This window comes from Pristis pectinata, chromosome 13 (assembly GCF_009764475.1).
Source record: "Pristis pectinata isolate sPriPec2 chromosome 13, sPriPec2.1.pri, whole genome shotgun sequence".
Lineage (NCBI taxonomy): Eukaryota > Metazoa > Chordata > Chondrichthyes > Rhinopristiformes > Pristidae > Pristis > Pristis pectinata.
The window spans coordinates 17,864,551-17,882,868 of record NC_067417.1 but is presented as its reverse complement, the minus strand read 5'-3'; the positions used below and the strand labels follow the sequence as shown (position 1 = coordinate 17,882,868).

The window sequence follows — 18,318 nt, the reverse complement described above, 5'->3', positions numbered from 1 at the left end:
AACAATTATAACAAAATGTTTTAAATATTGGAGGGTGTTTGTGAAAATGAAGGAATATGTATTTAAAAGAAAAAAAATTCAATTTCTTTCTAAACAAGTTTGGCCAAGTTGTTGAAGAAGTGTTACGGACTCAGTAACACAGTTATTTACTAACAGAGCCCATGAAACATGAATTTCATTTACATTCAATTAGTTGGGGTAGCAGTTGTGTAAAAATGGGTACATAATGTTCAACGCAGGCCTGTTTCCACACTGAATCTCTCAGACACTATTCATATTAAAAGCAGTTGGTCAGAACTTCATGCTTAAAATATTCATCCAAACTATTAAACAGATAATGTCTGCAAGATAAATTTATTAGTAAATGTAGCATTTTTATACAAATACCTTTAAAAATGTTCCATATTAACAAAAGTTTTTGCCAGTGTAGTTTGCCTCTGACAATCATTTTTGATTTAAAATGCAGCACAAACATTAGTCTATCAAATTATCATGCTTAAGCTTATTTTTCTTCCCATTAGTGCAAATATTGCATACATTGATAAGGACACCATCTTAATTTCTGCATTTCCAGTTAACAAAAATAAATTGCTGGAAAGTACCAGAAATCTAAAATAACAATCCTTAAAAAAAACTAAAACCCAGATTTGCCTTTCCTCTGAAGGGTTACATGATTTACAGTAGTTGTAATAAAAGCCAAAAGATTTGCCCAATTCCCTTTATCTGGTAATATAAACTTGGTTACATTAAATATGTTTTCATATCGTCAGTCTCTCTCACTTTTATACTTAACTAACTAAATGCTCTCAACAGTTTTAAATCACATTGGTGTACTATGGTATACAAATTTTAAGTTCATGCATGGGACTATGAGAAATATGGAGTGCAGTCAGTTTCTGCACTACAATTGGTTGGCACATTCAGCCAATAACCAAAAGGTTGGTGAATGAGCTCACTCAGATCAGGCAGAGTGGCGTAACAGCAGTGCAATAGTAGTGCTGCTGTGTATAGCTCCAGTGACCCAGCTTCAATCCTGGGTGCTCCATGTACAGTTTGTACATTCTTCCTGTGACCAGTTAATTTCCTACAGGTGCTCGTTTCTTCCCATATCTCAAAGACGTGCTGATCAGTAGGTTAACTACTTGAAGAAAAATCACCCGTACTGTAGGTGGGTGGTAGGAGAATCAGGATGGAGTCAATGGGCATATAAGAGAGAGCAAGTTACAGGGAACTAAGTAGGGAAATGGGACAAATGGGAATGTTCCACAGACCTGCCATCGTCTTGATGGGCCAAATGGCCTGCATGTCATTTGTAACTATAAAAATGAGACATTCCCTTTCAAAAGGCTAACCAAAACTTTGGTTTACCAACTTCATCAGCTCAGTTGCATCACATTCCCAGCCAGAAAATTGGTTTCAAATTTCTTAATCGACTTTAATGCCCTAATCCAATCTGCCAGATCAGTATAGTTCCAAACATGTGTCATAATGCTGCAGATCTTGTTTGCTCAGTTAATAATCTTTTGCCACCATTCAAAGATGAAGATAAATTTTTCCCCTGATTAACATTCCTTCTCTAACAAAAACAGAGATTAAAAAGTGCTTAATCTCTTGACTGTCTGAAGAATGCTACCGGTACAGAATGTCTGTCATTTTGTCTACATTAACCACATTGCATACCAAATAGCAATCTATTATCAGAAGGCCTCTGATATGTTGAAGTGTTATATGGAAGTATTACCTCATTCATCATCATTTCTGCTGAGAATTATGTGCACTGACAATAGCATTAACTTGAATTTAACCTTCAAACCACTTAAATGTTTTCACCAGAGTCTCAGCAAGAAGAGTAAAGTCCATCATATTATGAATACATCAATGAATTAAACAGAATATAAAATACCTTGATATTTAAGTTAATATTCCATTTGTTACCCATTAATTCAGTTTCAGAGAGAGATTTGATTAATTTCCTTGAGTTTGTCAGTTATTTTTCTTCATTTTTCTACGTCAATATATAAACATATTCATTATAATCGTGATAGGCAAAATGTAAGGCAATAAAAGCTTCAAACCAATCAAATCACATGTTAGGAATGTGATAGAATACTCTCCACTTGCCTGGATGAATGCAGCTCCAGCAACTCTCTTGAAGCTTGGTATCATCCAGGGCAAAATACCTCTATCAACTGATACCCCATCAACCACCCTAAACATTCATTCCCTTTACCACTGGCTCACTGTGGATGCAGTATGTACCATCTATATAATGTACTGCAGTAAATGATATCAGTTATTTCGACAACACCTCCCAAACCCTTCCACCAAGGAAGACAAAGGCAGTAAGCACAAAGGAACACCATTGCCTGTAGGTTTTCCTCCAAGTTCACAGGGTCTACATTCTGGTTCTCCTTATCCAACAGTGCTGTGGATGCACCTTGACAAGAAGGACTACAATAATTCAAGGTGACCCTCAGTACCATCTTCTCAAGGGTAATTAGAGATGGACAATAAATGCTGCCCTTCCCTACAATGGCCAGATCTAGAAAAATGAATGAACGGAAGAAAAAAAACACTTCTCCCTTATCATGGTCAAATTAGTTTATTACTCTGCACATTTTCTAGAGGGCAAGGATGTTTCTCAACTTATCTATCATAAACCACCTCCTTGGTCACAAAATCAAGTTATGCCACAGCATCCTCAGGTATTCCACAATTCATGACCAAACCTGACCCAGGTTCGATGTTAAAATTATACTATTGCTTTACTTCTAGCCTGATGTCAGCCTTTGTAGGATTTATAAAGGGAGACTCTCTTTCTTCCTCCTCGGCACCTTCTCAACATATTTCTTTGCCACTCTCTTATTCCAACAATCAAAGATGTTATCTAAATATTTCAAAACCACCCGACGCTAAAGAAAAAAAAAATCTCCCATTCACTACCTTGCCTCTCTAATTTTGCAAGACATGCCACCAAAAAGGAAAGATAATTGCCTTCTTATGCCTTTTCTGGCCCCAACTCTTCTTCCCATTAATTTACCCTGATGGGAAAGCCAAAACTAATTCACTACGTTGATCTCAGACTATCAGTGGTAATTGAAGCTCATTTTATCATGAAAATACATTGAACAGTCATGTTGTTTCCTCTATTTTCAAACCTGTGCCAATTTTCAAACTTTACCAATTAGGCTCTGGGCTGTAAGGAATGTTCAGTAGAATATTAACTGCGTGGAATATTATGCTGAAACTACTGGAAGCCAAGACATGATAACTATCAACAGCAACAGTAAAAATATGACATCCAACACAAGGTGTCTAATGCTGTACGTTGATGATTTCCGCCCATGACCACGTGCTTTAAACCACTCCACTATTTCATTTAAACTATGCTCTTGTGGATCATACCCAAGATCTTTTCTAGCCTTCTGTATGCTGAAATAATGAGTGACTCCTGTTTTGTAGACTTCTGTGCGAGTCAGAAATGGTTGAAAATTATAAATGCGACCTACAAAAAAATGAATGATTTCTGTTAGGAAAGCAAAGTAATAGATCAGTCTGAGTGGCAGTCGAATTGTGGGGTACTTGTAGCCAAGGCCTTCCACCAGTGGTTTGAAAAATTCAAAGTTGTTCACTGGTTTGCCATCAGAGACAAAATAAGCTTGGCCAGCTGCTATGTAATTTTTTCCTCCTGTTAGAGCTTCTGATGCCAGTACTTGTGCGGAAACAAGGTTGTCAATGTGGACAAACTCTACCAGACAATCCGCTGCCCCATATACAAACTTGAAGAGACCATTCTCTATATAATTAACTATCCTTGGAAGGTGTCTTTGTTCACCAGGTCCATAGATACCTGCCGGCCGCAGGGCACATGTCCGTAAAACACCAGTGCCTTTCTTTAGCTTTGTGCTATTTGCATGTAGCACCTTCATCTCGGCTAAAGATTTGGTCCTTGAATAGTGATCTGGGTGAAGATGCAGTGGAAGATAAGGGAGCGACTCATCTCCATTTTTAATTACTTGGCCCCCAAACACAACATTGTATGTACTTGTGTAAAGAAGTCTTGGTACCCCATTCCACAGGCATGCCTTGATTACATTATCTGTTCCTTTAACATTGACTTCCTCTATCAGCTTTACATTTAACTGCTCCCTTCCAGACATGCCATAAGAAGCTAAATGGAAAACACAATCTACATTCCTGAATGCAGCCTCTACTTCCAGGTAGTTGCAGATATCTCCCTTTATAAAGCTTACTGCATCAGGCACTTCCTGTAAGGGACTGTGGATGTCGAACAGAACCACCTTCAGACCCATCTTCTGCAGGGTGCAACCCAATCTAAAATAAAAGACAAAAGACAGCTTAAAAGTATTTACTAAAAATATTTCACTGTTACATTAGATCATTAACATACAATTATTGGATAGAACAGATGCAAATATTCAGTTATAATTCATTTTCACTTTTAAAGTACATCAAAAATGTAGGAAGGTTCTTTCTTTCATAAGCATAGTGCCTAGGAAATTGAGTCTTTTAAATGAAAATCAAAACCCTGCAGATGCTAGAAGTCTAAAATAAAAACAATAAACACCCAACAGGTCAGGAGGAACTGTGGAAAAAGAAACACATTTAATGTTTCAGGTTGAAGACTTTTGACATGACATATTAACCCCCTTTTTCCATAAATGCTGCCCAACATGCTGAGTGCTTTCAGCATTTTCTGTTAAATTAAATCTTTGAAATAACTAGCTAATTCCCCAAATTAAAATGCATCATTCACATACCACCTCCCAAGTAATCCACTCCCCCAAAATATCCCCACTATCCTAAAAATTTATCCTTACCAAGTATATATCAATTCCTTTTAGAGTTACTATTGAATCTTTTGGCAGCAATTCTTTGAAAATAGGACAAAATAACAAAAAGATGAAGTACAAATGTTAATCATAAATTAAGAAAAATTAACTTGCAGATAGTGAGAAAATACTCAAATTAATGCGTACATAACAGACGTAATACCCTTTATTTCTGACCTAAATGCTATTATTGCAAGTACTCCAGGGGGCTATTTGCAAATTTTGTGATGCATGACTTTCCACAACCAATACTACCATCATTGAACTGTCTGGTTCCATGCTGCATATATATGGCAAGCCTAAAATGCCGTGAATCGTGCCAAGATCTTCAGATACTTGGATAATAGTAGTGAGATTAATTAGAAAAATTAGGACACCATGATCTACATGAAACACAAGTATCTATCAATAAAGCAGATACAGTACAAGCTGTTTAAATATTTCCATCTGTTTTTATTGTTAAACACTTAGACTTATTATTGAAACAGTATTCCAATGTCACTGTTGTATTTGTGCAAGAATGTTACATGCTTTACTATCAAACTCTTGCAACAGGAGCTTCACAAATTAATGGCGCTTTCCAAAACGGAAACAAAGGGAAACAACATTCTAAATCAATAAAATATAAACCTGGAATATAAGAATTTTAAATTGAAGTACAAATCTTTTCTATTTTAGGAGCTCCACTCCCTTTTGCACTTACCAAATTAAGTAAACATATGATTAACCCAATTGTTAAACATACAATACGAATATGGTTTCAATTTCGTAAATTTTTTGGATTGAATAAATTTAATCTATCAAGTCCCATTCAATCTAATTTTTTCTTTTATCCATCTAGAGCTGAATCAGCTTTTTCCATATGGAAAAGGAAGGGAATAGTATGTTTTCGTGATTTATTCATTGATAACCGTTTTTCATCTTTTGAACAATTGTCTAACAAATACAATTTGCCTAGATCACACTTTTTTCGATATTTGCAAATTAGAAATTTTTTAAAAGCTACTACACCCTTTTTTCCCCACACCCTACAAAACTGAAGTTACAGAAAAAATTTTTGGTTTTAATCCTTGTCAGAAGGGCTTGATAGCAATAATTTATGATTTAATTATGAAAATTCATTCAGAACCACTGGACAAAATTAAGAACGAATGGGAAAGTGAACTCCAGACATCTATACCTGCAGAGACTTGGAAGAAAATTCTTCATTTAGTTAATACATCTTCAATGTGTGCCAGGCATTCTTTGATACAGTTTAAGGTAGTTCACAGGACCCATATGTCTAAAGATAAACTAGCTCGTTTTTATCAACATATAAATCCTATATGTGACAGATGTAAATCGAATGTGGCTTCTTTGACACATATGTTTTGGTCCTGTCCTCTTTTGGAAAAATATTGGAAAGATATTTTTAACATTATTTCAAATGTATTGAAGATTGATTTACAACCTCATCCTATCACTGCAATTTTTGGTTTACCAAGGATAGAATCTGACCATCTATCTGCCTCCGCTTACCGTATGATTGCCTTTGTTACATTAATGGCCAAACGATCCATTTTGCTTAAATGGAAGGATCCAATACCCCCTACTACTTTTCAATGGTTATCTCAAACTATATCATGTTTAAACTTGGAAAAAATTAGGAGTGGTACTGTTGATCCTTCGCTTAAATTTGAGGAAGTTTGGAGTCCATTTATTCAATATTTTCACATGATATAGATCCCCTTATAATAACCTTTCAATTTAGAGGAACGGAGTTGATGACATAATATTGCTGTTTCTATTGAGAAATTCTAGTCCAGTTTTTTTTTGTTTTTCTTTTAATTTTTTTTTCTTTAGCTTAGTTTGGTTTGATATATTGTTTATAATTTTTCTTATTGTTTTGGGTTTTTTTCCCTTTGTTTTATATTTTATAATAAATCTTTTCTTTTGTATTATATTCATTTACTAACAAATCATTGGATCTACAGATTTTGTTTTATACTCTATTGTTCTTTATGATTATCCATGTCATGATTGTTTTCCTGATCTCTTTGTATTACATGTATAAACATTGATATATTAATCTGTATTAATTTGAAAACTAATAAAAAGATTGAAAAAGAAAAAAAGTACAAATCCAAGAAATGCAAATGCATCCAATTTGACAACTGCACATAAACAAAATAGTGACATACTGAAAATGCACTGCACATCCATAACTTCCTTATTGCTATAGATATAGTAAATAAGGCACATGGCAGATGCACATTCTAAGTGGAGTGGCATTGAGGCAGTGAAAGAAATCTCCAGATACTGGTTACTAAGGAAAAGTGCATCCAACAATCACAGACAATGATAATTCCAAATCTTGAGCAGGCTCATTGTAAGGTCTACTGGAACAGAAAAAGAATGCTTTCCAACAAAATTCTGCACTAAACTTTTCAGAGAATATATATACTGCAGAAAATGCTGGAATAACACAGCATTGAGGTTGGAGTTAGCAATACTAAAGAGTGACAGATTATCACTTCTCTGGGAGGTTGCAGAGAAAATTATGTAGGGAAGACGTGCGAGCAAGAGAAAAGTATGAGTTTCAATGGGCCTCTGCTCTGTGTTTTTACCCTCATGTTTTACCTTATATTTTTTAAATTGCTACATCATCGCATTGGTGACTTCTATAATCATCCAGTTAACCATATAAAGCAGGCTATAGGTCTGTTAAATGTTTCAATAATTCCATATTATCAGTTACTCCAGTGGGCAGATTTTGCATCCACTAAAACCTGAAGCATATCTTTACTTTCCAACATCCAATTGCAGACAAAGGATACTACATGACCTAGAGCCCTTAACAATCCTTGTATGTACTGAATTTTATGTATTTGCCAATGTTACTTGACAGTTTTTCCTATCTTCCAGAAGGTGGACTGATAATCAAACGAGCAAACAGGTTCACCTGATGAGAAATGAGAATGCATCCAAATAGTGAAATGGAATCCATCAGTTGTTGCCTCATCATCCCACTACTATTAATGGACTAAATTTATTAAAAGTTGTCCAAGTTTGTTTCTTGCCGAGGGATTTTGAATTAACAGAAGCTTCGGAAGCAAAATGGCACGCAGCCACAACTTTGAATGGGGTTTTTACTTAGCACAATGTAAAGGCAATTCCCTGCACAGAAACATCATTGTAAAGTGTACTTATTATTTACCTCACTTTCAAACTGAAACTCCAATATGTAATTACAATTTAATTCAAGTATATCATAAAGAATCTTACCTACATCCTAAATAACCTCCCCCACCAGTTATCAGAATAGTTTCAGGTGCTGTGATCTTTTCGGATGTCTTCATTTCTTGAGATTAAATGTCCAAAAGTATAGTGGGCTGTTGAAAATAAAATGCAAATACAACTTCTCTAAAGATAAAAATAATTCACAATATAAAATACTGAAAAACAAAGCAACTTATCTACAAGTTGGTGATCAGAAAGAATTGTTTGTGTGGAGTTCACCCAAAGTCAGGTTAACTGCTGGAGATTTCTAACATCAAGTAACAAAGACATCAGCATGCTGTTTAACAACCAATCGCATTGGAGAATTCTTACAAACAACAAATCATAACCAAGGAGGAAAGTAAAACACTTCTTTAAAGAACATTTTTAGCATAGAAAAGAAATATTGGGACATGCAAAAGACTACATGGAAAATCAACTTACTTTAACTCTGTAAATAAATACATGTCCTATAATGTGTGTACATTATCATCACTAAATATAATGCATCTTGTGAAAAGGTGCTGGCAATGACAATTCTCAGCTTCAGCACTTACTATAACACTAATTATAACACCCGACATTCAGCCTAGGGCTTACAACCCTTCAGAGTTCCTCTGGGTTCTCCAGGAATGCAAGAAAAATATCAGGATACTGCTGTCAAACACCTCTCATGGTTTTTACTAGAATAAAAACCCTGAGAGGTGTAAAATACTTCTTTCTTTTAAAAACATATTCTTTGAATACTTCTGTTTAACTGCAAAAAGAATAGTGGGCATGGAAGAATAGCGATGTAATAGATCGGTCTATTCCATTTCCAACTGATGTAACCCATGGGGTACCACAGGGCCCAGAAATGTTTATAATGTATTGACTTAAAGGAAGAAAATGAATCTGTGGTAGCTGAATTTGTGGACGACACAAGGATAAGCAGGAACACAAGTTGGCAGGAAGACACAAACAGTTTACACAGAGATATTGATACATTAAGTGAGCAAGCAAAAAATTAGCAAATGGAGTATAATGTGGAAAAATATGAAGTTGTAGCGACTCACCGACCGAGCAAGCGAACCGGCTCGGCGGTCGGGTCATTCGTCATCGGAGTGGCAAGGTCCAAGATGGCGTTGGGCCTTCATCTTCCCCGATTGACGGGGAGAAACTGCGCGGGGGAAAAGTTTGATGACGTAGCGCATACATCATTTCCGTTTTCGGTGGGCGGGAACCGTTCCTCTTAAAAGGCCCGCACAAGGCGGGAAAATAAATCAGTTTTTGTTCTGCAGCCCACCAACTAGTCTCTTGCTTTCACATCACGGTAGCAGCCGCTACATTGGTGACCCCGACGATCCAAATGGATTTTGGACCCGCACAATGGACAACAACGCAGCAGCCAACGCAGTGGCACTCAAGCTGCCCACCTTTTGGACGCTTCAGCCCAGCGTCTGGTTCAACCAGGCTGAAGCACAATTCCAACTTCGGCAGATCACCTCCAACTCCACAAAGTACTAACACGTGGTCAGCTCTCTGGACCAGGAGACAGCCGCCCAGGTCGGAGACTTCATCCAGTAGCCTCCGGAGGAGGATAAGTACCCAGCTTTCAAAGACCTTCTTATTCGGACCTTCGGCCTCTCCAGTCGCGAGCGCACCACCCACCTGCTTCATCTCGATGGCCTGGGGGACAGATCCCCATCGGCCCTAATGAACGAGATGCTGGCCTTGGCTGAGGGACACAAGCCTTACCTAATGTTCAAACAGGCCTTCCTCAAACAACTACCCGATGACATTCATCTGCTGTTGGCCGATGCCGACTTCAGCAACCCATGCGAGGTAGCTGACCGGGCAGATGTCCTGTGGAAGGCCAAACATGTGAGCGGGTCGTCCGTCGGCCAAATTGCCAGGCCGCGAGCCCAACGCCTACCTAAACCAGTCCCAGCAACTGAGCAACCACATCCCAGAAACACAGACGACGACACTGGTGACCAGCTGTGTTTCTACCATCAAAAGTGGGGTGCGGAGGCCTGTCGATGCCCCCCACCCTGCAAGTTTCAGGGAAACGCCAGGGCCAGCCGCTGACGGCTAGCCGCCAACACAGCCTCCTATTCGTTCGGGACAAGCAGTCCAGGCGTCGTTTCCTTGTCGATACTGGAGCAGAGGTCAGTATTTTGCCCCCGACTGGCTGCGACACTCGTAACAGGCAACGAGGTCCTGTACTCAATGCCACAAATGGCACGATACGGACTTTCGGTACCTGTATAGTTCAATTACAATTCGGCGACAGCCGTTTTACCTGGAACTCTACCCTTGCCACTGTCGCCCGGCCACTCCTGGGAGCCAATTTCCTTCGGGCCCACAGCCCATTAGACAACCTGCGAGGGAAGCGGCTAGTGCACTCCAGAACTTTCCAAACCTACCCCCGGGAGAAGCCAGACTACCAGCCCTACGCCTGGACTCCATTTCCCTGTCTGGCAACGAGTTCACCAAGCTCCTAGCTGAGTTCCCATCGGTTTTGGCACCTCAGTTTACAAATTCGATGCCCAAACATGGGGTGCAGCACCACATCATTACCACAGGGCCACCCCTTCATGCCTGAGCACGACGACTACCTCCAGACAAGCTCCGCCTGGCAAAGGAAGAGTTCCGCCACATGGACAAGCTGGGGATCGTTCGCAGGTCAGACAGCCCCTGAGCCTCCCGCCCCGCCCCACCCCCCCCCCCGCAATTGGTCCCCAAAGCCACCAGCGGGTGGAGGCCCTGCGGTGACTACCGCAGGCTGAATGACGCCACCACCCCAGACCGCTACCCCATTCCTCACATCCAAGACTTCACGGCGAACCTACACGGAGCCCACATCTTCTCCAAGGTGGACCTCATCCGGGGATACCACTAAATCCCGGTCCACCCTGACAACGTCCCCAAAACTGCGCTCATCACTCCATTCAGCTTCTTCGAATTCCTTCAAATGCCATTCGGCCTTAAGAACGCCACGCAGACTTTCCAGCAGCTGATGGGCGCGGTAGGCCGATACCTAGACTTTGTGTTCATTTACTTAGATGACATACTAATCGCCAGCCGTGACGGCCAAGAACACCTTTCCCACCTCCGCCAACTGTACTCCCGTCTCCGTGATTTCGGCCTATCAACCCGGCCAAGTGCCAATTCGGACTTGACTCTATCGATTTCCTCAGCCACAGAATCACCAGCAAAGGAGCAACACCCCTACCCGCCAAGGTACACGCTATCCGCCATTTTGCCTGTCCCAACATGGTCAAAGGCCTGCAGGAATTCCTGGGGATGATCAACTTTTACCATCAGTTCATCCCTGCAGCAGCCCGTATCATGCGCCCTTTGTTCTCGCTGATGTCTGGCAAGGGCAAGGACCTCGCCTGGAACGACGAGGCTGCGGCTGCCTTCGTTAAGGCCAAGGACGCCCTAGCAGATGCCGCGATGCTGGTACACCCTAGGACAGATGTCCCAACCGCCCTCACGGTGGACGCATCCAACACCGCGGTTGGTGGAGTACAGGCCGTTGGCAACCCTTGGCATTTTTCAGCAGACACCTTAGACCACCCGATCTGAAATACAGCGCTTTTGATCGGGAACCTCTAGCGCTGTACCCAGCGGTCCAGCATTTCCGGTACTTTTTAAGAAGGCAAGCCTTTCACCACTTTCACTGACTATAAGCCTTTGTCCTTCGCCTTCTCCAAGGTCTCCGATCCCTGGTTGGCTTGTCAGCAGCGACATTTGTCCTACATTTCCAAATTCACAATGGATATCCAACATGTCTCCGGAAAGGACAATGTCGTTGCTGACGCACCTTCCAGACCAACCATCCACAGCCTGTCCCTGGGTGTTGACTACACGGGCCTGGCTGACACACAGCAAGCTGACGACGAGCTGCCTAGCTACAGAACCGCGGTCTCGGGCCTGCAGCTCCAAGATTTCTTAGTTGGTCCAGGTCAGCAGACCCTCCTTTGCGACATTGCAACAGGTCAAGCCCGCCCTATAGTTCCTGCAGCCTGGCGGAAACGCGTTTTTGACTCAGTACACGGGTTGGCGCACCCGTCCATCAGATCAACTGTTTGACTGGTCGCCAGCAAGTTCGTCTGGCATGGCCTGCGCAAACAGGTCAGTGAGTGGGCCAGGACTTATCCGCACTGCCAGACATCAAAAATCCAACGACACACCAAGGTCCTGCCACAGCAGTTCAAGCCTACCCGTAGAAGGTTCGACCACATCCACATTGACCTCGTTGGTCCTCTGCCAGTTTCAAGAGGAGCCCGGTACCTCCTTACCATCGTGGACCGATTCACGAGGTGGCCAGAGGCAACCCCTCTATCCAACATCACGACTGATTCCTGCGCCCGGGCGCTGCTCACAACTTGGATCTCACGTTTTGGTGTTCCAGCCCACATCACTTCAGACAGGGGCACCCAGTTTACCTCCAGCCTCTGGTCTGCATTAGCGAACATGCTCGGGACGCAGCTGCACACCACCACGGCCTACCACCCTCAATCAAACGGGTTGGCAGAACGTTTCCACCGCCATCTAAAAACAGCCCTGATGGCCCGCCTGAAGGGTCCTAACGGGGTCGACGAACTGCCTTGGGTCCTGCTCGGCATATGCACTGCCCCCAAGGAAGATCTCCATGCTTCGTCAGCTGAACTCGTGTACGGGGTGCCCCTGGTCGTCCCAGGGGATTTCATACGCGCCCTTCGGGGCCAAAAGGAACAACCCACGGCAGTCCTGGAAAGACTGCGCGAGAGGCTCGGCAGCTTGGCACCAATTCCCACTTTGCGGCATGGTCAAGCCCCATCCTGTGAGCCCAAGGAACTACGAGACTGTAAGTTTGTTTTCATTCGCAGGGGCACATCCCGGGCACCGTTGCAACGACCATACGAGGGGCCGTTCCGGGTCGTCAGGAATAATGGGTCCACCTTTATTTTGGACACTGGGGGCAAGGAAGAGGTCTTCACAATGGACTGCCTCAAACCGGCCCATTTAGATCTACAACAACCGATCGAAGTCCCAACATTGCGATGCAGAGGCCGACCTCCTAAGCAACGGCTAGCACAGCCCGTGAACCTTGGGGACCATATCGCCGGTTCTGAGGTGGGGGGGGGGGGGGGTTGTGTAGCGACTCACCGTCCGATGGTCAGGTCACGCATCGTCGGAGCGGCGAGGCCCAAGATGGCGTTGGGCCTTCATCTTCCCTGAGCGACGGGGAGAACCCGCGCACGGGAAAGGTTTGATGACGTAGCGCATACGTCATTTCCGTTCTCGGTGGGCGGGAACCGTTCCTCTTAAAAGGCCCTCACAAGGCGGGAAAATAAATCAGTTTTTGTTCTGCAGCCCACCGACTAGTGTCTTGCTTTCACATCACGGTAGCAGCCGCTACAAAGTGTTCATTTGGAAGGAAGGAATGAATGAAGCACTTTGGAGAAGGAATGCAGAAAGCTGCATCATAGAGGGGGTCCTTGTGCAGAACACACAGAAAACTAGCACAAATGCAGCAGGTAATAGGAATGGCTAATGGAATGTTAATCCTTATTTCAAGGGAGTTGGAGTATAAAAGAGAAATCTTACTGTACAAGGCTTTAATAAGACCACCTCACGAATTTGGCCCCCTTATTTAAGGAAAGATATTACTTAATTGGAGGCAGTTCAGTAAAGGTTCACTACGATGATCCATCATATAGAGGGATTGGCCCAAGAAAGATGAAACCAGCTGGGACTCTTCTCACTGGAGTTTAAAAGAATGAGAGGTAATCTTACTGAAACATTTAAGATTCACTGGGGGCTAGGGAAGATAAAACTAGAGAGGATGTTTCTTCTCATCTGAGAGCCCAGAATCAGAGGGCATGGTGTCAAAATAAGGCGTCCATTCAAGACTGAGATAAGGAAGAATTTCTTTTCTCAGAGTGTTGAGTCTTTGGAACTCCTTACCAAGCTGTGGGGGCAGAAACTTTGTGCGTACTTAAGGCTGTGATGGATAGATTTCCAATCAGTAAGGGAATCAGTGGCTATGGAGAAAGAGCAGGAAAGTGGATGTGTCAGATCAGCCAGAGCAGGTTTGAGAAGCTGAACCTACTCGTTCCCACTTCTTATGGTTTTAAGTATAGTCATGTGGGCAACACAGCAGGATAATGCCAGATGATAATACTTCCCCAAATAAGGCCAGGTCTGCTACCCCACCTCATTAACCCTGAATCCTAACAGAGCTAATGGCATAAACTGCACTGGAGTCAGTTAGATGGAATATGAAATGTTTGCTTCTTCCACAACAATTTCCATTGATATAACACCACTAACACAGCAAAATATCCCAGGCATTTCACTGCTGAGACCTGAAATGTTAATTGTTCCCCTTTCCACTGATGCTGGTTGACAAGTGAATCCAGCATTTTCTGTTTTTATTTAATATTTAAACAGATATTAAGACAGATGCCCTAAACCTTGGTCAAAACTAAGTCTCAGGAGTTCTGAATAAAGGGGATAATGGGAGATTGAGGGAAGTGTCTAGCCACGATGCTCCAGCCATCAAGATCTGTGAGGCACTCATATACAAGGTCAAGTTTCTTACGAGCCAGCAAAGGAAACCTCCATGAAGTGGCCACCACCAGCAGATAAACTTTCAGTGATTAATGCACCACTCTCTCTCTGATAATCTGACACCTTTACCAGTTGATACCAGCACTCAGTATTTAATCTGGAGATACAGGAGATGCTGTAATCTGGAGCAAATAAAAACTGTTGGAGGAACTCAGTTAGTCAAGCAGCATCTGTGGAGGCAAAGGGACAGTTGATGTTTCGAGAAAAAACCCTGTATCAGGATTGAGAATGTAAAGGGGAGATAGCCAGCATCTGGATGCAGAGACTGGTAGGGTGAAAGGTGAGGACCAAAAGAACTCCATTTCTGTTTTGTCTGGGAAGAGGAGAGGGTGACAGCCAAAGTCCAGGAAGTAGAGGAAATGTGAGCGAGGGCTCCATCAACCACAGTAAAGGGGAAGCCACATTTCCTGAAAGAGGAGGACAAAAAAAATCAGAACAAGTTCTGTCAGGCAGATGAGAGCGTCAGTGGCAGGGAGCTGCTTGGATCTTTGTTCCAGAATGAAGCATAGGCCCCAAAACCTTCCTGATAGAGGATGGAGGGAGGGTTAAAAAGATTGGACAGTCATTGTGAAAATGAGGTTGCGGGGCCTGGGAAATGGAAGTTGTCAAAATGGTGGACCACATGCAAGTTGTAGGTGAGAATGGGCTGGACAAAGATCCAACTAGCTCCCCTCCACTAACACTCTCATTCACCTGGCAGAACTTGTTGTTACCCTGAAAACTTTTAATTCCTCTTATTTTCTACAAATCAAAGATGTAGCCATAGGCACTCGCTTGGGCCCTAGCTGCGCCTGACTTTTTGTTGACTACAATGAACAGTCTTCGTTCTAAACCTACGTGGATATCAGCCCCCAACTCTTTCTCTGCTGCATCAACAACTAGATTGGTGACGCCTTGTGCACTCCTGTAGAACGCATCAATTTTATCGCCTTCACTACGAACTTCCACCCTACTCTCAAATTCACTTGGACAATTTCTAACATTTCTCTCATTTTTCTGCATCTGTCTCTATCTCAAGAAACAAACTATCCACTGACGTTTATCATAAGCCCACTGAATCCCACAGCTACCTGACTACACTTCCACCTACCCGGTCTCTTGCAAGGATGCCATCCATTTCTCTCAGTTTCTCTGTCTCTGCCATATCTGAAGTCAAGATGAGACTCTCCGTTTCACGGCAGCTGAAATGTCCTCCTTTTTCAGGAAATGGGGCCTCCCCTCTACTGTGATTGATGGAGCCCTCACTCGCATTTCCTCCACTTCCTGGACTTCTGCTCTCACCCACTCTCCCAGACAGTACAGATAGGGTGACGACCAAGGAAACTCTATCAGCCTAAGCATCCAGCACATCGTCCTTTGTTATTTCCACCAGCTGCAATGGGATCCCACCACCAGTCACACCTTTCCTTCCCCACCCCTTTCTGCTTTCCATAGGGACAACTTCCATGACTTCCAGGTTCACTCATCCCTGCCCACCCACCACCATCCTCTGGCACTCTCGCCTGCAAACGTATTAGCTGCAACACCTGTCCCTACAGTTCTTCCCTCACCACCATCCAGAGGCCTAAAGAGCCCTTCCAGGTGAGGCAAAGATTCAGATATACCTCCTCCAACCTAGTCTACTGCATTTGATGTTCTCAAAGTGGTCTCCTCTACATCAGCAAAACCAAGCATAAACTAGGTGAATGTTTTACTGAACACCTGCGTTCTGTCTGCAATGACCACCTTGAGGTCCCGGCTGCATATCATTTCAACTCCCCTTCCCATACACACGTCTGTCCTCAGCCTTCATGACTGTCAGACAACACCAAACACTAACTAGAAGAACAACACCTCAGTTTCCACCTGCGTAGTCTACAACCCAATGGTATAAACACTGAATTTTCCAATTCCAGGTAACCTGCACCCCCCTTTCCTAATCCAACCGGGTTCTCCCCACCTTCCCCCATCTGACCCCCTCTATCCTTATTTATCATCCATCAGCTGCTGTCTCCCAACCCCTTCCCCCACCTGGCTCCATCTGCCCATCACCTCCCACCTCACCTGGCTGCACCCATCATTCCCACCCCCACCTCACCTGGCTGCGCCCATCATTCCCACCCCCACCTCACCTGGCTGCACCCATCCCCCCACCTCACCTGGCTGCGCCCATCATTCCCACCCCCACCTCACCTGGCTCCATCTGCCCATCGCTCCCCACCCCATCTCCCCTCCCATCCCATCTCCCGTCTCCCCTCCCGTACCCCCTCCCTCCCTCCCTCTCCCTCTCCCATCCCCCCCTCATCCCCTACCTCCCATCCCCCCCTCATCCCCTACCTCCCTCCCTCTCCCCCATCCCCCCTCCCTCCCATCCCCCCCTCCCTCCCATCCCCCCCCCTCCCATCCCCCCCCCTCCCTCCCTCCCATCCCCCCCTCCCTCCCTCCCATCCCCCCCTCCCATCCCCCCTCCCATCCCCCCCTCCCTCCCATCCCCCCCCTCCCTCCCTCCCATCCCCCCCTCCCTCCCTCCCTCCCATCCCCCCCCTCCCTCCCTCCCATCCCCCCCTCCCTCCCTCCCTCCCATCCCCCCCCTCCCTCCCTCCCATCCCCCCCTCCCTCCCTCCCATACCCCCCCTCCCTCCCTCCCTCCCATCCCCCCCCTCCCTCCCTCCCTCCCTCCCATCCCCCCCCTCCCTCCCTCCCTCCCTCCCATCCCCCCCCTCCCTCCCTCCCATCCCCCCCCTCCCTCCCATCCCCCCCTCCCTCCCTCCCATACCCCCCCTCCCTCCCTCCCATACCCCCCCTCCCTCCCTCTCCCCCTTCCCCTCCCTCCCTCTCTCTCCCCCTTCCCCTCCCTCCCTCTCCCCCTTCCCCTCCCTCCCTCCCTCCCTCTCCCCCTTCCCCTCCCTCTCCCCTCCCCTCCCTTCCCCTCCCATCCCCTCCCTTCCCCTCCCTCTCCCATATACTGGCTCTCTCCATACTCTCCTCACTCCATCCCCTCAGCCCTGATGCAGGGTCCTGACCCAAGACGACGACCACGCTTAAACTGCTGCAGGAGCTCGCTGAGTCGGGCGGCATGTGTGGAGACAGATTTTTGCCCCGTGTTTGACCCGCTGCCGTTACCCGGCCCGGCGGCTGCCAGCGGCGCTCGGCACCGACCCACTCACCTCCGCCGGCGGCTCGCAGTCGCTTCCGGCTCCGTCACGTGTTGTGGCCGAGGGCCCCGCCCCCCTCACACGGTAGCGCAGAGGCACCGGGACCCCCGCCCCCCTCACACGGCGGCGGGAAGGCACAGGGGAGACGGCAGCTGCTGGAAATGTGGAGCGACCCACAAAGTGCTGCAGGAGCTCAGCATCTGTGGAGGGAAATGGACAGTCGGCGTTTCGGGTCGGGACCCTTCAGCAGGACTGCAGCTTACATTCATGTTTTAAGTTGGCTCGAGGAATGAAAGGAAGCGGATCCATTTGCGACGATCCCAGGGACAATTAAATATTTTATAACTCATAAATCTTGCCAGGCGTAAAGATGGCGGGCGGGGTGGGAGTGGGTCATGGGCATTGCCCCGATCAAAGATGGCGTGGAGTGGGTCATGGGCATTGCCCCGATCAAAGATGGCGAAGTG

At 44.9% G+C, this 18,318-nt stretch overlaps 1 protein-coding gene across 3 annotated transcripts; it reads right to left on the bottom strand.

The window, feature by feature from the left end:
• Positions 1–336: 336 nt before the first annotated feature.
• On the bottom strand, positions 337–17,947 carry sdr42e1 (short chain dehydrogenase/reductase family 42E, member 1). 3 transcript variants are annotated; one of them, XM_052028800.1, is made up of 3 exons: positions 17,864–17,947; positions 8,118–8,224; positions 337–4,335 (listed from the first exon to the last, which is right to left on the bottom strand). In XM_052028800.1, exons 2-3 carry the CDS (start codon positions 8,189–8,191, stop codon positions 3,237–3,239), a joined length of 1,173 nt encoding a protein of 390 aa, XP_051884760.1. In that variant the 5' UTR covers positions 8,192–8,224; positions 17,864–17,947; the 3' UTR covers positions 337–3,236. The 3 variants fall into 3 exon arrangements, with proteins under 3 accessions (XP_051884760.1, XP_051884762.1, XP_051884761.1); XM_052028802.1 differs by lacking the exon at positions 17,864–17,947 and having other exon boundaries at positions 366–4,335; positions 8,122–8,226; XM_052028801.1 differs by lacking the exons at positions 8,118–8,224; positions 17,864–17,947 and adding an exon at positions 4,842–5,348 and having other exon boundaries at positions 366–4,335.
• Between the last annotated feature and the right edge of the window lie 371 nt (positions 17,948–18,318).

Excerpts from the sequence above, each read along its gene's own strand:
- sdr42e1 (XM_052028800.1), bottom strand. The coding sequence starts at position 8,191 with ATGAAGACATCCGAAAAGATCACAGCACCTGAAACTATTCTGATAACT. Across the intron at positions 4,336-8,117 it reads GGAGGTTATTTAGGATGTAG|ATTGGGTTGCACCCTGCAGA; the intron begins GTAAGATTCTTT and ends CTTTTATTTTAG.